The 27,955-nt window shown below is 47.9% G+C and overlaps 1 protein-coding gene across 2 annotated transcripts; it reads left to right on the top strand.

The window, feature by feature from the left end:
* Positions 1–27,955, top strand: FGF5 (fibroblast growth factor 5). Of its 2 annotated transcripts, XM_033161172.1 has the most exons (3): positions 1–622; positions 15,481–15,584; positions 27,071–27,955. In XM_033161172.1, the coding sequence occupies exons 1-3, from the start codon at positions 256–258 to the stop codon at positions 27,422–27,424; spliced, it is 825 nt and encodes a 274-aa protein (XP_033017063.1). In that variant the 5' UTR covers positions 1–255; the 3' UTR covers positions 27,425–27,955. The 2 variants fall into 2 exon arrangements, with proteins under 2 accessions (XP_033017063.1, XP_033017064.1); XM_033161173.1 differs by lacking the exon at positions 15,481–15,584 and having other exon boundaries at positions 27,071–27,268.

The following is a 27,955-nucleotide window of genomic DNA, read 5'->3' as shown; positions in this document are numbered from 1 at the left end:
CCCCCGGCCGAGCCTCGGAAGGGCTGGAGAAGCGAGCCTCGTTTAGACTCCAGGCATGTAGAGGAGAGCTGTGAGATCACCCGGGTTATAAATATCTCGGTGCCAGCAGCTCCGCGCTCTCGGATCGCGCTCTCCCTCCAGCGGGCCGACGATGCCTTCCCTGCGCGCCGGAGCGCACGCCCGTTTGCCCCAGAGGTGCCGCGGCATTCGCAGCCGCCTCCGCAAAATGCCCTGCGCGTCCCTCCCGCTGGAAGAATGAGCTTGTCTTTCTTCCTCTGCCTTCTCTTTCTCAGCCACCTGATCCTCCTCGCTTTGGCACAGAAGGAGACGCTGCCCCCCAGAGCGCAACTTGGAGACGCGGCTTTGCGTGCCAAAAACAGCAGCAGAAGCAGGCTTGGAAGTAGGAATACCACTTCTTCTTCCTCCTCCTCCTTTTCAGCCCCTTCCCCTTATTTCGCCCCCTCTTCGGGAGTTCAAGGCAGCGGTTCCGAAAGGAGCAGTTTCCAGTGGAGCCCATCCGGGCGCAGAACCGGCAGCCTCTATTGCAGAGTGGGCATCGGTTTCCATCTCCAAATCCACCCCGATGGGCATGTCAACGGCTCCCACCAAGGCAGTATCTTAAGTAAGTGCGTTTCGCTCCTCTCTCCGCCCCTTGCATGGGGAACTGGGGCCACTCGGGGACATTAAATTCAATGTTGCAGTTCAGGGTGTTCATTTTTATTTTAAAAAAGAGTATTTTTACTGGTTGCTTTTATAGGAATCTGTGGGTAGGTGCTTATTCCTAAATGTTCTTTTTTTAAAAAAACAAAACCAACCGTACACATTTTTAGTCTTGCTCGGTGTAAGTGCGGCTACCTACCTGCCCAGATCCCTTGGGAACCTAGAACTAAGAACTTTACGCATTTGGTGTAAATTCGGTTAAAATGAAAGCTTGGCTTCTGGACACACGCTGAAGTCCCTGTGTTGCAGCCCAGAGCCGTTCAGAGGGACGCAGCTCAAAGAGATGGAAATTTCGCCAGTGACTTCGACAGCAAGTAGATTGCTCCCAAAGCAGGTGGAGATCCTAATAACCTGTCTTCAGTTTGGCCTCTGCCAAAAGCTGGAGGGAATGCAGAGAAGCAAGGTGGACTTCCTCACCCGCCCCCCACCCAAAAAAACCCAACTCCCTGGCTTGTTCTTAGATTGTTTGTCCTTCTTCATAGAAGTTAACACCCTGATTGGGGAGAGCTGGGAACAGAGGTCATTCTATGCGGGTGTCTGTGTGTTGGATGCATAGCAGTTTGTAAATGGAAAAGTGCCATTAATAACTTTACTACTACTAATGATGGTGATAATGAGAATAACAATAGCAATGGTTTTAAGCAGGGCACAGACTACCGCAGGTTTTTCTTTGCACAAATCAACCTTTTGGTGTCTTCTTTGCTTCCGAGTGCCGTTCATTTGCTTCACTCCTGTCCTATTTGAATTGTGGATTCAGACTGCAGTCTGATAACCCTTTACCTGGGAGTAAGCTCCTTTGAACACTTTGGGCCTTGCCTCTGAACGGACATGGGTAGGATCGCATCGCACTTCCTCTGCACACTTTCTCAGAATTAAGTTCCGCTGAGCTCAATGGGATGTACTTAAAAAGTGAAGCATGCCAGTATCGGCTATAGAACAATTGCATGATAATGTGAACAGCTGAATAACACAGCATGTCATGTTCACCTGTTGGTGAACATTTTATGTTTGGCCGATAGGAGCCATCAGAAGCGGACTGAAAATTCCAAATGCAAATGGGAATAGTGATGGGAATAGTGGATAAGGCCATGGCTGGGGAGTTTGAATAGCCAATGTCCAGTTTATATAGCCAGCAGCCAAATGTTAAATGTTTTTTCCAGGGCTTTGGCAAGAGGGAAGATCATGTATTTGAATGTTCCCACCACCCAAAAATCCTTGTACGTTGCATGTCAGGAAGGAAGGTTTAGAATAGCTAAACTGTATTTGTACATGGAACCCCCACTTTTAAAAGCACCCCCCCCCACACACACTTTCTCAGGAGAAAGCTATGAAATATGCAGTTCTCAATCAGCAGTCTGACACAGGACAAACTGTACTGCTCAAGTTTCTGTTGCAATTGATAAAAAAAAAAAGGTGTGGAGAAAAAGCAAACGACTGAGAATAACCGTGCTTCTTGGGACTTATCAGAACTGAAATTAATTGCAACGAGTGGTTAGATTTCTCCAGCAAATTCTAAATGACAATAGGTTTTGTTGTAATATGAGACCATTTTGGCATGTTAAGTGTTATTTTTAAACAAAATAATTATGATAAATTTTTATTTGGGTTTCCCCCTTCAGCATTACTGAAGATGTAAAATCCTTGAATTTAGCAAAACAAAAAGTTTACTGTCATAAAGTTTATCAAGAGTTTTAAGTTCTCCTCCTGCAGTACAAAGGGATTAGTGACTATCGCTGAAAGTTTAATTTTTAAAAGGAAAAAATAGTAATGTTTTAAGTATCTCCCAAGTCCTACTGAAATTCTGCAATGTTGCTGAAGTATCTGATTTCCATGAAACTTTGTTTTGTTTCTATTGCCTAGCGCAGGTGTCCTAGGCCTAATTCTCACGGGGGCGGTAACTTGTATGTCACTCCAAATTGCAGGTTGGAGAAGATTGGACAGCTTCTCTCTGCTTCCCCCCCCCCACAAAAAAACTTATTGCATGTAGAGATCTAGCATGTCAGGGTGATTGATAGAGTAGGACCCTTCTCCCTAACCTGCTACTTTTCTGTAAACAGAGGCGGAGTTATAGCAAAGAGCCACTCCCTGCAGTCTGGAATTGTGTATCCCTAACTGAGGGTGGAAGGACACAATACGCAACAGGTCAAATGCAGCCCTCCATCCTCTCTATCTGACCTTTCAGACTCTCTTGAGGCCACACACCCCACCAGCCATGTTCCCCATCACATGCTTTTCTCTGGTGGCTAAAATGAGAAGACACCTTCACCCCGGTATGGTCCCCCTTCATCACACACACAGCCCAACAAGATAAGGACAAAAATCTACCAACAGCATACAAATCAATATGGCTAACCTGACCAAAAACACCCAGCCACCCCACTCACACAGGAGACCAAAGAACACCACAGCCAACCACAAAAGAACAATCACGCCCCACACCAACCCTGACCTCTCTCACCACCAAAGGAGCACAAGCGAACAACAGAGAACCTGCACAGACAACGCTGACACCAAACCCTACACATATTGAGTAAAACAGAAACATCGTCACCCTACCCCACCCATCTCCCCATCCCACCCACCTCTCTCCCCCTTCTCTTCCTAATGTCTCAACAACAACAACCGATTTGTAAAAATGTTATATGGAAGAATACGAGAGAGACATTGCATTACCTCTGTAAATCAAGAAAATCTTTAATAAAAATATATATATTTAAAAAAAAAAATGTGTCCTTGAACTATCACAGCCCCTTTAGCCTGGATGGAGAGATGCTGGGATGGTGATACAGAAAGTCCTGTTGGCTTTTGCATGGCTGGGATGTAGCCTTCCTGTCTCTCTTGTTGCTCCACCCACTTTTGGCTCCGCCCCCACCCATCACTTGCACAAATCAGTGGGCCGCGAATCAGCCTGGTCCTTTTGCTTACAGAGTTGTAAGTGATAAAACAGGGGTCAGCAAACTTTTCCAGCAGGGGGCCGGTCCACTGTCCCTCAGACCTTGTTGGGGGGGGGGGCAGACTATATTTTGAAAGAAAAAAAATGAACGAATTCCTAGGCCCCACAAATAACCCAGAGATGCATTTTAAATAAAAGGACACATTCTACTCACGTAAAAACATGATCCGGCCCCTGGGCCTTAGTTTGCCTACCCATGCAATAAAAGGTTAACTTCATGCTCTCCCCACTGACTTCCAGGAGAATAATTCTGATTTAAAGGGACCCCTGACCATTAGGTCCAGTGGCGGACGACTCTGGGGTTGCGGCGCTCATCTCGCTTTATTGGCCGAGAGAGCCGGCATACAGCTTCCGGGTCACGTGGCCAGCATGACTAAACCGCTTCTGGCGAATCAGAGCAGCACACAGAAACGCCGTTTACCTTCCTGCCAGAGTGGTACCTATTTATATACTTCCACTTTGAGTGCTTTCAAACTGCTAGGTTGGCAGGAGCTGGGACCGAGCAACGGGAGCTCACCCCATCGCGGGGATTCGAACCACCGACCTTCTGATCGGCAAGCCCTAGGCTCTGTGGTTTAACCCACAGCACCAGATTAAATTAGATTAGAGGATCTACCTGTTTACCTCTGGCTTCTTGTCTTCTGTGCTCACACCTCTCTCCTACTGTTAGAATACCTGTGTGGCTCCCTCATTCTCTTTTCTTTATTCCTTGTTAATCATTGGAACAAAGACTATGTACTTGCAACATCATTTGCTTTGCATTCAGACAGTCCCAGGTTCAATCGCTTTACATCCCAAATAACCAAAATCCTTTGTTGTTGTTCAGTCATTCAGTCGTGTCCGACTCTTCGTGACCCCATAGACCACAGCACGCCAGGCACCCCTATCCTCCACTGCCTCCTGCAGTTTGGCCAAACTCATACCAGTCGCTTCGAGAACCCTGTCCAACCACCTCGTCCTCTGTCATCCCCTTCTCCTTGTGCCCTACATCTTTCCCAACATCAGGGTCTTTTCTAGGGAGTCTTCTCTTCTCATGAGGTGGCCAAAGTACTGGAGCCTCAACTTCAGGATCTAGGAGACCAGAGCGGGAAGTCTTACGTTTCCTACTAATGGGGACTGACCAGGAGCTTACCAAATTGGTAACTCAGTACCTACATTTGTTCTTTTCTCGTCGTAATATTCTGCAGTCGTCTGAGTTATCAGGAGTCCCAGAGATGTGATCGTGGTCAGCGGAGTCTTGTCTCTTTTCTCTTCTAACATAGTCTGTGCCACTGTGAAAGTATTAATCCGCTTCTGTTTTGTATGTATGTTTGTTTGTTTGATGCCAATAAAAGGTTGATGAATGAACTTCAGGATCTGAACTTCCAGTGAGCACTCAGGGCTGATTTCTTTAAGGATGGATAAGTTTGATCTTTTTGCCGTCCATGGGACTCTCAAGAGTCTCCCCCAGCACCATAATTCAAAATCCTACCATTTATTAATTTCCTACCATTTATTAATTTCTAGGATTTATTGTACTCAGGTTCTGCTTTCGAGCTTCCCATAAGCATCTGCTTGGCTACTTTGAGAAGAGGGTGCTGGACTAGATGAGCTTTCGGTCTGATCCCACAAGGCTCTCCTTATGTTATTAAGAAATAATAATGAATGTTCAGGAATGGAGCCTGGCATCTGACTGAGGGTGTTGACTCCTAAAGAATCAAAGTTGTGCATTGGTTAGTGTTGGGCTTGTTGTTGTTCAGTTGTTCAGTCATGTCCGACTCTTCGTGACCCCATGGACCAGAGCACGCCAGGCACGCCTATCCTTCACTGCCTCTCGCAGTTTGGCCAAACTCATGTTAGTAGCTTCGAGAACACTGTCCAACCATCTCATCCTCTGTCGTCCCCTTATCCTTGTGCCCTCCATCTTTCCCAACATCAGGGTCTTTTCCAGGGAGTCTTCTCTTCTCATGAGGTGGCCAAAGTACTGGAGCCTCAACTTCAGGATCTGTCCTTCCAGTGAGCACTCAGGGCTGATTTCTTTAAGAATGGATAAGTTTGATCTTCTTGCAGTCCATGGGACTCTCATGAGTCTCCTCCAGCACCATAGTGTTGGGCTAGGATGGAGGAAATCTGGCTTGAAGAATCCCTGCATCAGCCATGAAGGTCACTGCATGATCTTGGGCCAGTAAATATCTTTTACTTTAACCTACCTCAAAGGGCTGTTGTGAGAATAATGTGTGTGTGTGTGCAGAGGTGGGGGGGGGGAAACTCCATATTTGAGTTTCGTGGAGTAAATATAAAATGAATGAATGAATGCAGCTCTGCACATTAGTGTTAGGAAAAGGTCACCGGCCACATTAACTGCCATGTATTGCCTAAGTGCTTTAGCATTGTGTTTTCTGAGCTATGGTTTTTTTTTTTTTTTTGCCTTAGTCCAGAAGTTCTGGAACAGGAGTAAGTCAGGCATTGCTTCCCTATAGGGCTAGAGTTACAGGGAAGCCTGGGCGGCTCCCTGCTTCCTTCAGGGATATTCCAGCTCCCCCACCTGACTCTCAAGAATTTTTTCTCTTTCTGTTTAAAAAGTAAGTTCCTAGACTTTACGTGTAGAAAGTAAAGAAGCACAACACACAGGCAGCAGTTCTACCCAACTGCCAACTAAGATTCAAGAGAGCCTGTGGTGCAATGGGTCAGTGTGTCTGGCTGTTTACCAGAAGGTTGTTGGTTTTAGCCCACCCAGGAATGGTGTGGGCCTGCATTGCAGGGGGCTGGACTGGATGGCCGCTGGTGTCCCTCCCAACTCTGTGATTCTATAAGCAATGCAACTAAATAACTTTATGCTTGCTGTGCTGTCTGTATTTATGTTCTGGCCATTCTGCAATAATTCCCCAGCCCATTAAAGCTCCTTCGTGATACAATTCCTGGCAAAGGGGCTTGTTGCTTAATTCCTTCACTACCGGGTCCTGGGCCCACTGTAAGTGGATTGGGTCCCTTGGTCCACTGCAAAAGAACGCACTGATCTGCATAAGATTTGCAACTGCTTTGTGTTATGTGCAGGTTTGTGTCCTATTTTGCAGACCTACGAGTAAGTCCCTTTAAACGCAAAGTGACTTGAATAGACACGTACACCATTGTACTGTAAGTTAGCTATACAGTGAATTCTTAATGAGTACCTGTTCTTTATATCCTGGCACAGTAGGAAATATGCCTAAGACTCTTTGCAAAGTTTTCACATTTTGCATTTAACTCTTTTTTTTTTGTTGGGGGTTGACTACCACTTGTGCTTCTTGTGTTTGCAGAAAATGACATCTAGGGAGTACCTGATCTCAGGAGAACCCACCCCAGGAAAGATACTTCCTGGTTGGTAGGGGAGAAGGAAGGGGAAACTATGGAGTTTCCAAGTATTTGAAAACGAGACAGAAACAGGAAAAGTGTACCAAAGCGGGAAACAGAAACTCATTAGGACCCCACGGATTCCTATGGCCTGATATCCAAGCAACTCGCTCATCAATCACAGCTCTGACTTCACTCATTGGTTAAAAACACTGATAGGCGGTAGCAGTCAGACTGACTCATCTCACAGAAATTGCATAGGAGGTACCTGCATATTTTGCTTCATAACTTTGCTTCCAGGAGAGCTAGAAACTTACTTTTTAAAAAATGAGCCCCATTCCGGCTATGAACCTAGTACATCAGTACCCCTATACCCTGTGTGCAGCATCGGTGCTGGCCCTACCATTAGTGAGTGTCATGAAAGGTCAGCAAATTGTTATATTATCCCATTTATGATTTTCTGCATCGGGTTCCAAAATAACATAGCTGACCTTGGGTACAATGTAGCACGAGTTAGCAAGGGGCAGGCTGGTGGCATTTGCTGTCCTGGCTCAGGCGGCAAAATGTCTTGGGTCGTCCCTACCCATTGCGAAGGTGTGTTTAGCATGGATTTGTAGAACAGGGTTCTACAACCCTGTTCCCATCATCCCTGACCACTGGTCCTGCTAGCTAGAGATGACGGGAGTTGCAGTCCACAAAAAGCTGGTGTAAAGGATCAAACTGATCTCAGGGCAGCGATTTGGACTATATGAGCTTCAGGGACGTTCTCATTCTGAGGATGCAATGAAATTACTTCCAGAACAATGGGCTTTGGGGTAACTTGCTAGACAGCTTTTATCTCTGTTACAGAAGCATCCTTCTAAGTTGCACTGGTATCACTGCTGTTTAACCAAACCTTTTATTTACGCAGCAAGAACCAGAACATTTGAGTCGCTGCTGAGCGGTTCCTGCTGGAAAAAAAGCGCTTATTGTGTCAGCAGTTTGCTGCGATTCATCCCACTTTCCCCAGCCTCTTTATTTCACTGCATTGTTCGCCTCTCCTCGAGTGCTTAGTTTGAATTATCCATCTGCCTCCAGCTGTTCCTTGTCAAATCTCTCTTTTTGTTTTTCATCTGCTCATTTTCTTTCAGTATCCATAAATATTTACACAGTGACAATGAACTATAACGATAGTGGGGACCAGGCAAAAGCAATCGTTCACAAATGGCAGCATCTTTTGGATTCCCCCCCCACACACACACACAAAACACACAACCCAAAGAAACGTGAAAAATAACAAAGAAAGGAAAAAGGGGGAAAGAGGAACATGCCCTCTTCTGTCTGTCTGTCTGTCTGTCTGTCCGTATTTATTCCTTCCTTCCTTCCTTCCTTCCTTCCTTCCTTCCTTCCTTCCTTCCTTCCTTCCTTCCTTCCTTCCTTCCTTCCTTTGGCTATGCATGATTCCTGTATCCCAGGTGCCCAGTTTAATGGTCTCATTGACAGCCAGTGTCGTTCCATAAATAGTTATCTGGTGCTAGAATCACATGATGAGGGTTCCAGTGCTGTGTCACTTACAAATTTCCATGACCAAATCATAGGGGCCACTCTTTGGAATGTTGTTATTTTGCAGGAGGGATTCAATTTCATACAGGTAAATTCAGGTTGTGCAATTGAAGTGGATCTGGTGGTCTTGCACAAACCTTTCCAACCATTACCACTTCTTGTGGTCTGGAAAGTGACAAGGAAAATCATTGAAAACTGTGGGGGAAACCATTGTTGGACTTGACATGTCCTATGTGTGTACATTTATGGGTCGGGGGGGTTGGTCTGTGTGAGAGAGTGTGTGAACAGGGTAGCCATATCGCCAACTATGGCAATACGTACTACTGTTATGAGACCCCCTGGAAAAGGGTTTAAACCACCCCGACTTTAGTTCCAGAATTCCAGCCTCAATGGCCAGGGCTAAGGGGTCCATTCATCCTTTCGCTTGACCTGTGTTTTGGACTCGGATCTTATCAGAGATGCATGGAAAATGCAAAATATGATTTTGCTTAACCAAGCTTCGATTCGGAGGGTAAGATCGGGTTTTTGCAAGGCAGAGCCATGTAAGAAGAAAAGCTCTTGGACCTGGAGGAATTAATTGGGACATACCGTAATATGAGCAAAACAAAGGTCAAGCAAGACTATGGATCAGCCCCAGAAAAAACACTCTTTGGACCCACCAGCACTGTACAGAATGGTTTAACAATCAATCCCTCTTCGCAGGGAACTCTGAATGTTGCAGCTCTGGGAGGGGAATAGAGGGGCTCAGTACCCTTAACAAACTACAGCTCCCAGAATTCTTTGGGGGAAGCTGTTTAAAGTGGCATGATGCTGCTTTAAATATGTATGGGTAATGATGGGGCATCTTTCAGCTTACGTCTTCTCTTTAGAGAAGGAGAGGTGTGGAGCAGAGCAGCCCATAGATACTGTTGCTTTAGAACGTTCTGCATCGAGTAATAATATGCTTTTAACAATTTCAACCATTTTTCCTTTTGCATCTCGTCTTTCATGTTATGACCCCCTAATAGCTAGCGCTTAGATTGCTCTTTCCAGGCTTTCGTAGCCCTACAGGGGAGATTCATGCCATGTAAAAATAGTACCCGCTGCACTCCCTCGCTCTCTCCTTTTAGAAAGAACTGATCCTTATGCGGATTCAGAGCCAGCGTTGTTCACCTTCAGCACAAAGTAAATCTGCTCTTTCTATCGTGTGTTTGCTTTTGATAACCCCCTGAGCCAGAGCAACAGAAGACAAGAAGAAAACATGCTCTCTTCAAAAGCAAACCACCAAAAGATTTGGGAGGCAGGATGAAGCGAGGACAGCAGCAGGAAAATGGAAAGGCAGAGATGGGCCTCTGATGTTGTGGTCCATCACAAAGGAGGGATGCGGGTGGCACTGTGGTCTAAACCACTGGGCCTCTTTGGCTTGCCAATTGGATGGTCGGCAGTTCGAATCCCTGTGACAGGGTGAGCTCCCATGGCTCTGTCCCAGCTCCTGCCCAACCTAGCAGTTCAAAAGCACGCCAGTGCAAGTAGATAAATAGGTACCGCTGTGGCGGGAAGGTAAACGGCATTTCTGTGCGCTCTGGCTTACTTCACAGTGTTCTGTTGCTTCAGAAGCGGTTTAGTCATGCTGGCTACATGACTCGGAAAGCTGTCTGCAGACAAACACTGGCTCCCTCAGCCTGAAAGCGAGATGAGCTCCGGAAGCCCCACAGTCGCCTTTGACTGGACTTAACCGTCTAGGGGTCCTTTACTATCACAAAGCATTCAGTGGGGCATTCATTCAGGATTTGACCACACTTCCACTTGTCCCATGCCTAGGAAGCATGGGTCTGAGTGGTTTCGCACTTGCCCTGCTCCTTTTTCAGGGAAAATCCACTCTTTAGCTCCAAATCAGAACAAATAGCTATCAACCAAAAGCCCAATTGCTGTTTGCCCCGACTAACCGCTAAAGAGTAGTTTTCCCTACAGGAAAGCGGAGGTAGGAGAATCATAGTCATAGAATGGTAGAGTTGTAAATCTGGCCACTAACTTGTTAGCAGAAATGCGGCAGTCAGAACATATTGCATGGATTTTATACAAACTGCATTGCTTACAGTAGAATCTTAGAGTGGAAAGGGACTCAGGGGTCATCTAGTCCAACCCCCTGCAATGCAGGAATCTCAGCTAAAGCATCCATGACAGATGGCCATCCAACCTCTGCTTAAAAGACTCAGTTTTTAAGGAAGGAGAGTCCACAACCTCCAGAGGGAGACGGTTCCACTGTCAAACAAGTCTTACTGTCAGAAAGCTCTTCCTGATGCTTAGTTAAAATCTCCTTTCAGGTAACCTGAATCTATTGGTTCAGGTCCTGCCCTCCAGAGCATGAGAAAACAAGCTTGCTCCATCTTCCATGTGACAGTCTTTTAAATATTTTAAGATGGCTACCATATGTCCACTTATTCTCCTCTTTCCCAGGCTAAACATACCCAGCTCCTTCAACCATTCCTCATAAGGCTTGGTTTCCAGACCCTTGATCATCTTGGTCACCCTCCTCTGCACATGTTCCAGCTTGTCAACATCCTTCTTAAAATTGTGGTGCCCAGAATTGGACACAGTGTTCCAGGCACGGTCTGACCAAGGCAGAATAGAGTGGTACTATTACTTCCCTTGATCTGGATACCAGACTTCTGTTGATGCAATTTGAGAGCCCAAAGTCTGCAGCTGCAGAGGCTGCACCATACCTGCCAGTTGCATGGGTCAATGTGGTAGAGTGATCAGAGTTTTGGCTAAGGCCCGGGAGACCAGGGTTCAAATCCCCACTAAGCCATGAAGCTCACTGCATGACCTTGGGCCAGTCACCATCACTCAGTCAGACAGAGTTGTTAGTAGAAGAAAAAGAGGAGACCAGGAAACACCTTGAGCTCCTTGAAGCAAAGATGGGGTATAAATTTAACAAATAAACAAAGTCCTGAGTCCTGAATATAGAGAGGACCGGGTAGCCCAGTGGGCTAGATCCCAGCATCGGGAAAAGAAGCTAAATGTTTGGGCTATTGTACATTGGCCTCTTCTTGTTTTATCTTGAGCAAGATGTGATTTAAGTGCTCATTACATCCTTCTTCACTGCTTCAAGGAGAGGATGGTGGAGCTACAACTCAGGACGTTAAACCTGTGCTGTTCCCCAGAGTCAGCAGAGATCCAGTTTCTGCTTTTTCTGTGTTTGGAATGAGTGTCTGGGATGAGTTCAACATTACTTTTCTCCAGTTTGGGATAGCTCAATCGGTAGAGCATGAGACTCTTAATCTCAGGGTCACAGGTTCAAGCCCCATGTTGGGCAAAAGATTTCTGCCTTGCTGGGGGTTGGACTAGATGGCCATTGTAGACCCTTCCAACTGTATAATTTTGAGAATGCTATGAATGCATAGCCAATGAAACTGGGTAATGACAGCAGGGTGCTCCTTGTTTTCTTCAACCTAACAGCTGATCCGGGTTGCAACAGTTGCATCTCCTTGCTTCTCTGCATCCTTTCCTACCAACAGACTGTCTGTCACCAAGCCTTGTGAGCTTGCAGTTGCCTCTCCTCATGAGCAGTTAGAAAGACCATGACACCTCCATGGTGTCCCACAACTCATCCATCTGCTGGGGAGAACTGCATTTGTTTATTTTTTGCAGGGGGTGGAGGGGGAGTGAAGCCAAAGCTCTTCAGCTAATTGCTAGGGAACTTTCAAAGACTGAAGTCAGCATGCAACCTTGGTAAGTTTCCTAAACTCTCCTCCAGAGGCTTGCTTACTTTCAGTTGCTATGCTATCGATAATATAAATGTGATGGCTCTGTGTCAATATAGGGCGGGTGGAAGGAGGGGGAGCATAGTGAAGAATGCCTATCTTGCTTTCATGCATCTGATGAGCAGAAGGATCCATTGGTCTTTATCTGCAATCAGGTGGAGGTTGCAATGGTAGATATGCTAGATACATGCATTATACTCAGGAAAAATCATTGCAAACATGTGCATCTTAGGTGAAATTGCATACCATAATGTGTGTATTAGGAGAAAGTCATGCTAAAATGCTGAAGAATTTATCATTTTTAAAAAAGCATTTGCAAACTGATTTGGAGAACTGAACGTAAGATTTTAAAAAACAACAACAACAACGAGGAAGTCAGAGACAAAGCAGACGGATTTGCCGATCCCTAATTGCACTTGGCTTATTTCAGATGCTTCCAGATCTGCCTTTAACATGTTCAGGGTTGAACGTCTTCTTCTGCAAACAATATGTTTGGTGGTGATCAGTAGAGTCTCAGCACTCCCCAGCACTGTGCAAAGCAGCTGGGTGTGTGTGAGAGAGGTCCGTGGTGGGGGAGATGCATGTGGTTAAAATCATTTGCAATGGATGCAAAAACCTTAGGGTATTCTGAAGGCTCAAGCCGGCTGGGATAGGGTGCTCTTTATTCTACAGCAGGCACGTCCAACAGGTAGATCGTGATCTACCGGTAGATCACTGGACGTCTGTGGTAGATCACTGGCTCCCCCCAAAGAAGCTCAACAAGTTTGGCTCCCCTAAAAAAAGCTAAACATTTTTGCCCTGCATTCCCAATAAAAAAACTTTGACCTGAACCCCCCAAAAGGGGGTAGATCACTGCCTGTTTTTAGCTCTGTGAGTAGATCGCAGTCTCTTGGGAGTTGGCCACCCCTATTCTACAGGAACTGCTCCTAACCTCAGGTGTATGGAAGCAGCAGCGTCATGTTATGGTTTATTTATTATATACCCCCAAGTGGTGAGCATCATATCAATAGGAAAGAAATATGTAACAAGAGTACCAATAGATGCAGTCAATCAAAGCGATATAAAATGGCAAAATTACAACATCATACCCACCTGGATATGTGTTAGGAACACCAGTTAACCTCACAGCAGGGAAACAGACAAACCATAAATCAAGTCTCTCACCTGGGGTGAACACACTCCCTTCAGATCCCTTCTGTTTTACTAACAGAGGGTAACACCCACGCCATATATTTAAAGCACTCTTCTTATTCTTTAACAGTCACTGCTTCCCACAAAGAATCTTGGGAACTGTAGTTTGTTAAGGGTGCAGGCCTACCGTTCCCAGCGCCCTTAACGAACTGTATTTCCCACGTCTGCTAAAGCAGTATAGGAATGATGTACAATGGATGCTGTGGTTGTGACCAGACTCTTTCCCTGGCACAGAAACCACTTCCCTCTCTGGCTGCCGTCAGCCAGCCAGCTGACTCATTAACCCCAGATTACAATTGCCAGAGCCTGGAGGAAAAATTTGGAGGAAATCCTACAAGCCTTCTGTCTCCCACCTTGGAGACCCACAAAACGCTGTGGTTATCTGCTGGTAAGAGAAACACACTCTGTGGATCCTCAGAGACTTTCTCATCTATCTAACTATTTCACTTGTTCCAACATTACACCCAGCCACTGAAAACAGGTGTCCAGGATTGAGCCCAGAGGCTACAGGACTCAAGCATGGGGGCAGGGGTGTGTGTGGCTCTGGCTTAAACAACCCTTGCTGATTTTGAAGGTTTGATCTCTTCCCCCTTTCCCATAATCTGGTGGTTCTCAAGCAATGTGCCGTGTCACCCTGGGGTGCCTTGAATGATAGTCAGGAGTGCCGCGGATAACACTGGCCTCTGTCCCTCTTCTCTTCCCTTCCCTCCCTCCCTCCTCTGATGCCCTCTTGCGTCTCTGCCTCCCCAAGGCTTGCACAGCTGTTTGTTGCAGAAGCTCTGGCTATAAGCTCCCCAGGCAAATGGTGCCTCTGGGGCTGGCCAGGGGGTGCTTCCCAGGCCCCTGCGGGGCAGTGTGAGGAGGCACATCTCTTTGGGGCAGCAGGGGGCAGCTCAGAGACTAGGGGTGGAAGCAGGGCCGTCTTAAAGGGATCGGCCACCCTGGCGCGACGATCCCTCGGCGCCCCCGGTGGGCCGCCTCTCCACCCACCTCCCTCCCGCTCTGGCCGCCCCTCAGGAGGGGGGGTGGGCGAGCGGGAGATGAGGGGCGTGGCGCTGCAAGCCGGCCACCCTCCGGAGCCCCAGCTGGAGCGCTGGGAAGGGCGCGCAAAGCCCCGCGCCGCTCCAGCGCCACGCCCCTCATCCCCCGAGGGGCGGCCAGCGCGGGAGGGAGGTGGGCGAGTGGGGGGTGAGGGGCGTGGCGCTGGAGCGGCGCGGGGCTTTGCGCGCCCTTCCCAGCGCTCCAGCTGGGGCTCCGGAGGGCAGCCAGCTTGCAGCTCGCCCGCCGGCGCGCGAGTGCCCGCCCGCCCACCTGCCCATGGGGGCGGGCGCGGGTCGGGGAGGGGGCGCCTGGTATGCCGGCGGGCTCGCGGGGGCGCCCCTGGGGGGCCTGGCGCCCTGGTGCACCGCACCACCCAGCCCCTATGATGAGACGGCCCTGGGTGGAAGCTGCAGCAGCCCAGAGGACTCCCAAGGAGAGGGGAGAGGAGGCTGAGGGCACACTCCACAAGGGAGGCTGTTTGAAAAAGGGTGAGAGGTTGTCAGCTCTGCAGGCAAGGGGGTGACATAACTGGGCTCTTGAACCCCACAGGGGAGCCAAAGAAAGAATGTAGGTGGTCAAGGGAGCCGTGGACCTGAAAAGGTTGAAAACCCCTGCCCTAAACCCTCCCCTGATGCCTTCCTGTTGAGGGCAGGTGGATAACCCCAGAGTGAGCAGCCATTAAATTCCACTCACACCAGTTGTGTCCTTTAAAACCTCAGGACGTCTATAAATAAATGTATATTCAGATAACCCGAGCAAGCAAGCAAGAAGCAATCAAGCATGAAATCACAGTTTAAGCCTAAAATGACAAAGCTAGTTTTTCTTCTTCCTCCTCCTCCTTCTCCTTTTCTCCCCCCCCACTTTTTTTTATTAATAAAAAAGACCTGACAATGCATAAGATTTCTTTCTCTTCTTCTTCTCTTCTTTGCAGTGCTGTGAAAAAACGAATTGTGTTTTATTTTGGGATTTCTGTCATCCTAGGTATTTTGGAAATATTTGCTGTGTCTCAGGGGATTGTAGGAATACGAGGAGTTTTCAGCAACAAATTTTTAGCAATGTCGAAAAAAGGAAAACTCCACGCAAGTGTAAGTAAAAAACCAAGACGAAGTAAAATATGTGGATATGTGAAAAATGTCTCTGTAGCTTGCAAAAGAGTGAAAATATTGCAAGGTCGTCAGCGCTGCACCTTGTGAGATTTGAGTCCACAGCCCTACATATCATTTCATTCATTTCCCACCATTTCTTTCAAGGTGGTTTATGTGGCCCTCTCGCCTCATTTAATCCTCACAACAACCCTGTGAGGTAGGTTAGACTGAGAGACAGTGACTGGCCCAAGGTCACCCAGTAACTTCATGCCTATGTAGGGATTCGAACCCTGGTCACCCAGGTCCTATTTCAACAACGCCACGCTGGCTCCCTGCTTATGAAAAATTCAGAAGAATAAAGTCCCCCTTAACCTTAAATTCCTCATCCCAGTCCAGCATAATTTTTGACCCAGCATGTTGGGATAACAAATATAGAGTCGCTCCATCACATATTATTTACCGGTAAATGCCCATTATATACCTTACCCCGGACAAGAATTTTGAACCCAGTTATCGTGGAAATTGATGATAATCATTCTGAAACACAATTGGCTTGCTTGTTGCAAGATACGATCCCCCTAAGAACGTTACAGGTTGCTAGATTCTTGATTTCAGTTATTTCATATAAAAGACGCCATGGAACACTCCAAGAATATTGATATATATTATTCAATAATTCCAGCTTAAATGGCCTTGTAATATTATTGTCATCATTTTACCTGTAAAACTGAGGTGACTGGGTGTGTTAGTCTTTTAATTGCTGTGTTGATGTTCATAATGTGTGTGTTTTTGTAACCTGAATGTATTTTATTTTATTTTATTTATTTTACACCAGTTGTGGTCTTATAGCCGAATAAAGATATCTATCATGTTGGGATAACGCAGTTGGTAGAGCGTGAGGCTCTTAATCTCAGAGTCATGGGTTCGAGTCCCACATGGGGGGACAATAGGATTCCTGATCTTGACTAGAGGACCCTCCATCAACCATGTATGGTGGCAGCCCATCAAGGATTTTGCTCAATATCCCGATGCTGCTGCTGTCTGCCCAAGTTGTGTTGCACCAACTCTATTCCAAGGGTTCCGGTTTCAAAGCCCTAACAAATCACTGAAGTATCGTTATCTCTTACTGGATCCATAGAGGCATACAGCAAAACTACTTCTACTTCTTTTGCCAAATCCTACTGGCCTAGGGGGATGCAGGTGGCGCTGTGGGTTAAACCACAGAGGCTAGGGCTTGCCGATCAGAAGGTCAGCGGTTCAAATCCTCACGACGGGGTGAGCTCCCGTTGTTCGGTCCCTGCTCCTGCCTACATAGCAGTTCGAAAGCATGTCAAACTGCAAGTAAATAAATAGGTACCACTCTGGCGGGAAGGTAAATGGCGTTTCTGTGTGCTGCTCTGGTTCGCCAGAAGCGGCTTAGTCATGTTGGCCACATGACCCGGAAGCTGTATGCCAGCTCCCCCGGCCAGTAAAGCGAGATGAGTGCCGCAACCCCAGAGTCAGTGTCCCTTACTGGCCCAGGAGACAACCTTCAACAGATGAGTCTGCAAACAGGGTCTTCTGCAACCCTGGCTAGGATTCATCATAAATAGTGTAATGCAGGGATGGGAAGCCTCAGGCTCATGGGCCAAAGCGACCATCCTGGCTCCTCTTTCTGGCCCCATGGAATCTCTCCAGGCCACAGCCTTCACTGGCCTTGCTTCACAGCCTCCTGGAGTGGTTTTGCCTGGCTGGAATGTGCCCATCCTTCCTTCCGCTTGCCCGGATAGAGGACAGAAAGTGGTGTTATAAGAAAAAACTGCTCCCTTTTCCCTTATGGGGGTATTCCAGAGCCTGCATAGAGTCCGTAAGTGGGTTCCCAATCGATAGGAGAAATAACAGATGCCAACCAGAGTAAATTGAGAAGCAAAGCAGCTAGTAAGCCTGATCTTTATTCAAGGAACTGTTGCACCAGGGTCCCCACTCATCACACACAGGAGGGAGGAGAACCCTGAACAATGGTGCCAAGCCCTTATATAGACTTTTGAACTTTCCCACCCTGTAGCCCAAGACACACACACACACACACCCCCGCCATCTCCAACAAAAACATCATACATACACCACAGAAGGAGGTGATCTACAGCCAGGGGCATCGCTAGGGGGGTGCGGTGGGGGCGGTACGCCCCAAGTGGCAGGTGTGACAAGCGGCGGGTGGGGGTGACAAGCCTCGGCCCCTCCTGCCACTCCATACGCAACGCCAGTCACCCTGGGAGCAGCAGCGCTGCACGGACGGAGTGCTCCCTCGGCCGTGCGCTGTTGCTCCTGGGGCGACGGAGCAAGCGGCGGCGCATGGGGGTGACAAGCGGCAGCCCCTCCCGCCATTCCCAAGCGCTGCCGCTCCCTCCGTCACCCCAGGAGCAACAGCGCACGGCCGAGGGAGCACCCCGTCCGTGCAGCGCTGCTGCTCCCGGGGTGACCGGCAGCGTGGGGAGTGGCAGGAGGGGCCGGCGCTTGTCACCCCCACGCGCTGCCGCTCGCTCTGTCGCCCCGGGAGCAGCAGCGTCGGACCGCCGCTTCCACAGCCTCCTTTTGAGCCGCAGTGCTCCCTCGGCCGTGCGCTGTTGCTCCTGGGGCGACGGAGCAAGCGGCGGCGCATGGGGGTGACAAGCGGCAGCCCCTCCCGCCATTCCCAAGCGCTGCCGCTCCCTCCGTCACCCCAGGAGCAACAGCGCACGGCCGAGGGAGCACCCCGTCCGTGCAGCGCTGCTGCTCCCGGGGTGACCGGCAGCGTGGGGAGTGGCAGGAGGGGCCGGCGCTTGTCACCCCCACGCGCTGCCGCTCGCTCTGTCGCCCCGGGAGCAGCAGCGTCGGACCGCCGCTTCCACAGCCTCCTTTTGAGCCGCAGAGCTTAAAAGCGGGCTCTTCGGCTTAAAAGGGGGCTGCAGAAGCGGCGGCGGCACTCCCGGAAACGCCCCGGGGGCGGGGCATCGCGACATCACCATGTGACTTCACGACGCCCCGCCCCGGGGCGTTTCCTTTGCCGCCCTGGGTGCCGCAGAGCCTTGCTCCGCCACTGTCTACAGCAGAAGAGGCCGTCTACAGCAGAAATCCTGTCTGCCAGGATACCTGATAATGGTCACTGATTGCATTACCTGGGCAGCCTGGCCATTCTTTTGTGACGGTTAATACTTTAGTTCCTGAATCCAGGTCATAGGCTCACCCTATTCATACACAAATATGCCCTTAACACAGGATTTGCAAGCAAAAAGACAATGGAAAGGCGTTCCCCATTTGCCTCCCTTACTGCAGAGGAATATTTGAGGAAAGTCAAAATGGCTTCAGGATTGCTTTCCCGTACTATTTCAGGCACATGGTTCATATATTTAGATATGTGTGCATTTATGAATATTTATTCTATATTTGAGACCTTAAATTTCTTATAACAGTGCTTTGTGAGCATGTTTAGAAACTAGCTTACAGAATAAGGTAAAATGTACACTAATTTCTCACCCACTCTTCATCTGGCTGCACCCATCCTGGCACGCGGCCCCTGGGAGGTTACCCAGAAGAGAATGTGGCCCCTGCAGAATTCCCCACCTCTGCTGTACTGGAAGAGCCCCTCTCAAGTGCTGCCTTGGCACATACCCATACAAGGATGGTGGCCTGCCTTTGGCGTGGTGGCCCACAAGTTGAGCTGTCCCCCCCCTTCCCCACCGATGTAAAATCGTCTTATTATTTCATGTTATGAAATTCTGACATGATTCAGCAGCTACCGAAATTAAATAAGCCCCCTTCCTTGGCTTCCGGCTAATTGCTGGGAGCAGGACGTGGTGGTTCCAGGGGGACCAGACATGATGACCTGCTTCAGACAGGTCACCATGAAAGGTTAAGACCCGCTATTCTTCAGCGCAAGAAATCAGCGCAAGAAATTAGTCGAAACCTGAGCCAAATGTCTAAAGTTCACGGGGCTAAACAACGCCGATAATGTAAAAACAGCATCTGTTGTCCTTTCCTGCTTTGGCAGGGTGCGTTTATTTTGTGGGATAATGAGTTCGAGGAGGCCCAAGGAAGTGCTGTGCCTGTCAATCGGGGAAGCTCTTTGATTTTAACGGCATTTTGATTACTTCTAGCTGAACTAGAGATAAAATCAGGTCCCACTGTTGTTTTTGGGTTGCAGGTGGGGATGCGGGAGGAAGCGGAAGCAATTTTGTGGGCTGTAATAGGTTTCCCCTTCTGTGTCTGAGGTCTGGCCTTCCATTTCAAGTGGTAATCTAATTAAATTATAAAGCAGTTTATTTTATTTTATTTTAATAAGGAAACTGGATTCAGGAGCAACGTTAATCCTGGCAATTATCAGCTTCCCAAGCAGATGGCTCAATTTTTTGTTCTTAAAGGAGCACCCATCCACCCCTCCTGTTATAATGTTTCAGGCTAAATCCTGATGCCCACATACATGAGGAGCACATTGCAGTGAATCCAATGACATTTTTTCCCCTGAGTAAATATGCATTGGGTCAAACTCAACACCGTCCTGCCCAGTGGCTTTTCCTTTTGTGAGGTTGTGTTCTCAGCAGAAGCTTTGCCATTTGAGGAAAATACGTATCTCGAAGAGGACGTTTCTTTCTCTTCTTTTTTACAGTTAAGTTTGCAAGCAAAGGGGCAAAAACAGACGTAACATCCGTAGGGCAGTTAAGGGTTCCCTCAGTGTGCTCAGTTCTAGCAAACCTTTCCCACTCATATATAAGATAATAATCTGTGGGGTTTAACAATGCAATGCTGAACTCAGTTGTCATGCTCGTAAGGGAATACCCATTAGCAAGAAAGAGGCTGCCTTGCTGATGTTCCCAACTTGTACAAAAGCAAAATTGACAGAGGCATCTTCAGGGTAGCATCCAGTTTTAATAATTCTTTCCTCATTGATTGTAAAGGCAGCTGAGCAAAATTAATGCCCCATGAGACAAAGGATTTGCTCTTCTGGTTGACACAGATCTTGGCAGGAAACAGAGGACCTGCTTCAGTAGCCTCAGACAAGATCGCATCGATACTTTTTCATCCTTTTGTACTAGCCCGGATGGCCAGACATAGATTAGAAAGGACAAATGACCTTCAGAAGAGACATCTGTTGTATTGGATGTACCCTACTGTTAATACTCTCTTGGGATCCATCCATCAAACTAGTATAGTGTTAGAAATCCCAGAAGTCTCTCTCTCTCTCTCTCTCTCTCTCTCTCTCTCTCTCTCTCTCTCTCTCTCTCTCTCTAGCTTATGTCTAGAAAAACTTTGCAAAATCTAGACACCCCCTCCTGTCACCAAATAGCTGAAGTTACACAGAGAAGGAAAGTGATAAAGAGAAGCAATAATGTTTCTGTATGCTCCAGTGGCATTGCGGTGTTTGCTGCTGCCCGGAGCACACATGCACATGCTGGGCAGGGCATGGAGAGTGAACAAAACCCACCATGCCAGCCAGGTCCTTGCCACCAACATATAGCCAGGCATAGCCAGGATTTATGTTGAAAGGGCAGGCTTCATGTTGGGTGGGTGGGTGGGGGGCAGAACCTCAGTTAAGTATTTATATTGATTTACTTGGCTATGCCCATGGGGCCGGGTGCAGAGGGTTCAGAGAGCCCACCGTGCCTGTCCAGCGATCGCCACCAGAGCCAAGTGGAGCTGCAAGGAGGAGTGTGGCCAGCCAACCTGGCCCTTGGTAGGTGAATTCACCCCTGATGCTGACTGGGCAGCCATTCAGCAATGGGGCTGGGGATGTGGTGGCGAGGCCAGGCAGGGCTCCGGGGTCCAGAGACCCCTGGCGGCAGCCAGGGCAGGCCTGCATGGGGATGCCTGGTTTGTGCCCCCTCAAAATCATTCACCCAGGACTAAGGCCCCCCTGCACCCCCCCACTATGCCTCTGGTGTGCCCTATGGCCATGTTTGAACTATCTCTTATGTTGTGCATGTATAGGAGAGTGAGGTTTGGGTGTTGCAGGCTCTGGGAAGGTACCTACCCCAAAGATAAGAGCTCTCCAAGGTGTGTAAGAATCTGTAGAACAGGGGTAGTTAACCTTTTTATACCTACCGCCCACTAATGCATCTTTATTGATGGTAATATTTCCTTACCGCCCACCAGCGCTCAATGGAAGGAGGATTCAGGTTGTGCCGTAGAACCCCCTACTGCCCACCTAGAATCCTGAAACACCCACTAGTGGGTGGTAGGGACCAGGTTGACAACCCCTGCTGTATTATGTGTTTGTATTATGACAAACACAACACATCTCCTCTGTGTTGTGTTTGTCATAATACCGTCACCCTGAGGTCCAATGTTAGTTTACACCAATTTAAAATACAGTTAAAAACTTACGATTTAAAAGACACAATCACAAAAAACAATGTGGCTCCTGAAAATATAGAGAGCTGTGTCGTCAGCATTTGACAAAAACTGCATAATGAAATTGCCAGACACATTTCTTGTGGGAATGTTGAGGGTGGCAGGAGAGGATATATTGATTATTCCTTCCTAACTTGCTCTAGCAAGTTTCTTTACAGCATCTAGCAGAGTTACATGCCTCTTCTTACACAGCAGAAACTGGTTGCAGACTCGTGTGAGCCTCTTAAGACAATAAACAATTCAATCTGGCTTGCCCAGATTGAGATTGTTGTTGTTGTTTAGTCGTGTCCGACTCTTTGTGACCCCATGGACCAGAGCACGCCAGGCACTCCTGTCTTCCACTGCCTCCCATAGTTTGGTCAGACTCATGTTGGTAGCTTCGAGAACACTGTCCAACCATTGAGATATGTTCTATTATTTCTGCTAAGACCCCTTTGATCCCTCCCAGAAGAATAAAGACACAACAGTCTTATTCATAAGTAACAAAAAGTAGTTTTACTCACGATCAGGCAGAGCACAGTGTAGGCTTAAAGTTTCAAACATATACAAACAGGTTTACCCCATATGGGAGATAACCTAGGGAGACTGCTAGCTGGTAGCCATCAGTACAGTCTGGGTGAATCAGGAATTCTCAGGACGAAAAAGAAGATCGAAGAGAGGGAGGTGGCTGCGTGACTTGGCCTTTTACCAGGTCTGGAAAGGTCACATCCACCTACCAGTCACATGCAGGGAAGGATGCTCCAGGCCAGGAGGAACAGGAAGTTTCGACTGGCTGGACCAAACATTCCCTTGCATGTCCACTCTAGCAAAACAAGGAATGTTGTATTTGACTGCTCCCAGTGGATTACACCCCACATTTATATGATGAGGGAGTTCCATAATTTGGGGGCCGCCAAAAAACATGCCTTCTCCTGCCCCACCCCCTGCGCATCTTCTGAAAGTGGCAGAGGCAGCAAGAAGGTCCTCTTAGTCAATCTTAGCACCCAAGGGGGAGGGGGTCTGTAGGAAAAGGGGCAGTCTCTCAGATACGTGGGACCTGAGTTGTTTATGTTTTAAATGCTAATGTGAGCATCTTGATCTGGTCCTGGAAATTAACTGGCTGCTGGGTTTTTTCCTTCCAAAAAATGGGGTTATATGTGATCTCAATGAAACCCTGGCCAGTAATCTGGTTGCTGCATTCTGGACCAGCTGAAGTTGCCAAATAGTCTTCAAGGGCAGCCCCATATATGGTGGATTGCACTAATCTAGTCTGGGAGTTACCAGTGCATGGTGACCAAGTCATTTCTGTCTGAAAGGGACTGTAGAACAGGAGTGGAGAATGTTTTACCAGCCCAAGGGCCACACTGCCTCCTGAGCAACCTTCCAGGGGCCACATGCTGTTGCTGTGCAGGGAAAGAAGCAAAAAGCGGGTGGCGCAAGAGTTCTGGCTCTTACATTAGTACACTAGTCTACATTCTAGCTATGCAAATATCAGTGGTTTCCCCACAAACACACCCCTCTTTATCCTGAGGGCAAAGGACAACATGGTGCGGTCACCAATCTGTGCACAAAATCTAGATAGGCTAGTAGTTGTCTCTTACTTCAGCACTGGTGATGGAACAGGGTAAAAGTCTCCTCTACCACTAGCACACATTTCTAGCCACTTCCAGCCCCTTAGAACTTGCCGCCTGAGGCAAGAACTTGCAACACTCTGCCTCTTGGGAGGGCCAGGCTTGTGGTGAAGCCTGGGGAGAATCACAAGGACCCAACAGAGAAGCCTGGAGGGCAGCCTCTGAGGTTCTCCATGCCCGATATGGAGAGTGGCATCCCCAAAGCCAACCAGCTCCAGTCCATTTTTCAACCCTAGAAATTCCATGGGGCATCACAAAATCCAAGATCCCCCAGTACGGGAGCAGGGAGCGAAGAGGCGGATTGTCACAGGACAAGACCTCATTGTAATCAGAGAAGGAGAAGAAGGCCATTCAGCTGCTAACCTCTCCATTACTCTCTCCTCCTCTCCCTTAATGAGTAGACCCTTGACATCAGGACCCTCTCCCATCTACCCAGACCTATTGATGGATGAGACACACATTTCCGTGCCAAAACAATCCAAACTCCTTTGGGAGGCAATCATGTGGAATTGTGTTCTCAGATTTATAGTGAGCAAGTCAGCAACAGGAATTCATTGTAACGCTATCATCTTTCAGCTCCGCTATATTGTTCAGTAGCTACTTAGCTCAATCTCTCTCCTTTTTTGGTGGGGAAGAACAAGAGGAAAGGGGAGCAAAAATGGTTCTTCTTTTCACATGCAACCCACTGCGATGGAAATTTTGAAAGTGCTTCATTAAAACCATTGTCTCCCTTTCTCTCCAGCAAAATGTTAAAAGGAGATGAAAGGTTGTCAGGAAAGGTTTTTTTTTTTTTAGACTCTCTGAGGGGAAAAGCTTTTATTATTTATTTTGTATATTTATATTCCACCTTATCCTCCATTGGGCATAAGGAGGCGCACCTGTGTTTCCGCAGCCCATATTAGCCTTACAACAACCTTGCGAGGTGGGCTGGGCTGAGAGACACTGAACTACTGGTCCAAGGTCAGCCAGAGAACTTCCTGGGCGCATCTGAATTCATTACAGTCAAATCAGCCCCCCCCCCCCAAATCAGACCTTTCATATGCACAAGCGAATACCAAAAAATGTATTTTACAAAAAATGCTGTTTTACAAAAAATATAATTTCTGTCCATGTGTCTCAGACATCAAATTAAGAGATTGGCATTCTGGATAACATCACTTTGATAACTGGATTTGGGTATTTTACAGCACTTTTCCCCACCCCCCAAGGCTTGCTGGACACTTGATGCGAAAATTTGTAAACATTGTATATGGCATACATCCATTGACTTTCCCCCAGGATCTTGAACAGAGTGGTCGTATGTTCCCTTTTAGGGGACCCAGGTGGCGCTGTGGGTTAAACCACAGAGACTAGGGCTTGCTGATCAGAAGGTCGGCGGTTCGAATCCCTGCCACGGGGTGAGCTCCCGTTGCTCGGTCCCAGCTCCTGCCCACCTAGCAGTTCGAAAGCACATCAAAGTGCAAGTAGATAAATAGGGACCGCTCCAGCGGGAAGGTAAACGGCGTTTCCGTGCGCTGCTCTGGTTCGCCAGAAGCGGCTTAGTCATGCTGGCCACATGACCCGGAAGCTGTCTGCGGACAAACGCTGGCTCCCTCAGCCTATAGAGCGAGATGAGCGCCGCAACCCCAGAGTCGGACACGACTGGACCTGATGGTCAGGGGTCCCTTTACCTTTACCTTTATGTTCCCTTTTACAGAGGGCAGTCCTATTTGAGTAAACCCTCTGCTTAAAGGACTGCCTGGTCCAAGTCTGGTTGAAAGAGAAAGTACTTTAAGGCTGAGTAAAGCATAATGAAGATGTTGTTTACTCCCGACAGAGCTACAATTCACAACACCCATGACAAACCACGGTTCCCAGTATTCTTTGGGGAGAAGTCATGTGCTTTAAGGAAGGAGAACAGGGGGCTGGTCTTCAACTTGCCCGTCACAGGTCACCTGACCACAGTCTTCCCCATTACAGTATTTTATACTGTTGCACCAGGAGCTCCATACACACTGCCCAGCCTTGCACCCCAGGAAGGTCACTTTAGTGGTGCTAATGCAATGGTTTGACTTCACCCCTGGAGGCGCACTCCATTGTCTCTTGAGGCAGATGGATGGCAACAACTCCTAGCAAGAGCTGCATGCCACCCATCATTTCTAAATCTGTATCTATACAATGATTAGCATTTGCGGATTGTATGCAAAGCCATGTCCTCCTTTTGGGGAAATGCTTAAGTGGCTATCCAAGCGCCACATGAAAGTGGGGCTGGTGTGTACTCTCATTGGCCAGATGAGATAAGGTTAAAAACAAAACAAACCAATAGATTTGCCAACCCTTTAGCTTCAGGGCTTTTCCATCTCACAGTAGCCTGTGGGATCAAGCCAAAGACTCATCTGCCTCCATATACTTTCCCCATCTATGGACCAACCAGAGGTGCCTCTGGGAATCTCACCAATAAAGCATGAAGGCAAGAGCACATCCTTTTTTTAAATCTCCCCCTATGGCTTGCCACTGGGTATATAGAGCCCTGTGGATGGGCTCCAAAAGTACTCATCACCTATAAATCAAACCTGTATGTATGTATGTATGTATGTATGTATGTATATGCTTAGCATCTCACTCAGGTTACAGATTAATTGCACATTATTTCACCCACCCACCCATGCATCTTACTAGTTCAAGATGCGCAAATAAAATGAATGATTATGTGACACAGTGGCCAGCTCCCTTCCAATGGGGGGGGGGATGCTACCATCCATTGTATTCTCACACAGGGTAAAATTGGCTTTACTGGTGACTTGAAGCATCAATATGGGGGACGTGTGCACTCCATATGCCCTTTACGGTTAGTTAAGTGACTGTTTCTTACCTTGCATTATGCTAGTCATGCAAAAAGAAAAGGTGTTTCTGCAGCCTCATGAGAAATTTCAGGGAGCTAATCAGGAAGTGTGGACGAGAGAGAGTCTAATGAATAATTTGAAAAGGTGGAGGGAACACATCTATAGTAATAATAATGATCATGATAAAATAATAGTACTTGCTGGGGCTGATGAGAGTTGCAGCTATGCAACATCTGGAGACCCAAAGGTTCTCCACACCCTGTCTAGATCAATAAAATGGGCTTAGAAGTCGGGTTGTCGTTCATTGGTGTTTAAATCGTATTGTGCATTTATGTGCTGCAATCCACTTCAAGACCTTCAGGCGAAGGTTTGATAAGAAAAATAAGAAATAGTAATTACAGGCCAACACAGGTACAGTGACAACCCTTTGGAGAGCCAGTGTGGTGTAGTGGTTAAGAGCAGTAGACTCGTAATCTGGTGAACCAGGTTCGCGTCTCCGCTCCTCCACATGCAGCTGCTGGGTGACCTTGGGCTAGTCACACTTCCTCACTCACCTCACAGAGTGTTTGTTGTGAGGGAGGAAGGGAAAGGAGAATGTTAGCCGCTTTGAGACTGCTTCGGGTAGTGATAAAGCAGGATATCAAATCCAAACTCTTCTTCTCTTCTTCTTCTTCCCACTCTAATTCCCTAGGCCAAATTCACAGACGACTGCAAGTTCAGGGAGCGGTTTCAAGAAAACAGCTACAACACGTACGCCTCAGCAGTTTACAGGACTGAGAAGACGGGCAGAGAATGGTACGTGGCCTTGAACAAACGGGGCAAGGCGAAAAGAGGGTGCAGCCCTCGGGTGAAACCCCAGCATATCTCGACACATTTCCTCCCGAGGTTCAGGCAACCAGAACAGCCGGAACTGGCTTTCACTGTCGCCGTTCCTGAGAAGAAGAGACCACCTGTCGCCATCCCAGCAAAGCCAAAGGTCCCGTTGCCGGTGCCTCGGAAGAACTCGCCTCCGGTCAAATATAGACTCAAGTTTCGCTTTGGATAGTAATGGCCCAACTCTCTTCCACCGAGGAATGTTGTTTATTTCTTTCTCAGGAGCTGTTGCTGCTTGTATGCGACACCACAGGGCAGAATAGCGGACAGGATTCTGCTCTGCGTTTCACTGCGCCGGGAGGTCCTTTTGGAAAGAGTCGTGTTCGTTTGGGTCCCTAGCGCCCGAGTTTAATTCACTTTTTTCCAGTAGCTACAAATGAAGTGGAATTCTCCAAGTGTTCTAAGGCGTAGGGTGCCAAAGATGAGCGGAAAGGTTGTTTGGGCAGGGGTGGGGTGGGGATGCCTTAATTTTCAGTCTCATCTCTCTGCTTTCCAACTGCTGAGCATGGATTGTGCTTAAAATGGCTGTTCAAAACTGGCAGGCACTACTGCTGCAGTAATGTGTTTTCCTGCCTTGGCAGGGATTGGACTGTATGGCCTTTGAGGACCTTCCCAAATCTATGGTTCTGTGACTGCTGCAAGATGTGAAAGATTACCTCATATGTTGAGTCTATTTTTTTTTTAACTCCTGATAATTGATTTC

This window comes from Lacerta agilis, chromosome 9, assembly GCF_009819535.1.
Source record: "Lacerta agilis isolate rLacAgi1 chromosome 9, rLacAgi1.pri, whole genome shotgun sequence".
Taxonomy (NCBI): Eukaryota; Metazoa; Chordata; class Lepidosauria; order Squamata; family Lacertidae; genus Lacerta; species Lacerta agilis.
This window is presented reverse-complemented; position numbering and strand designations above follow the sequence as displayed.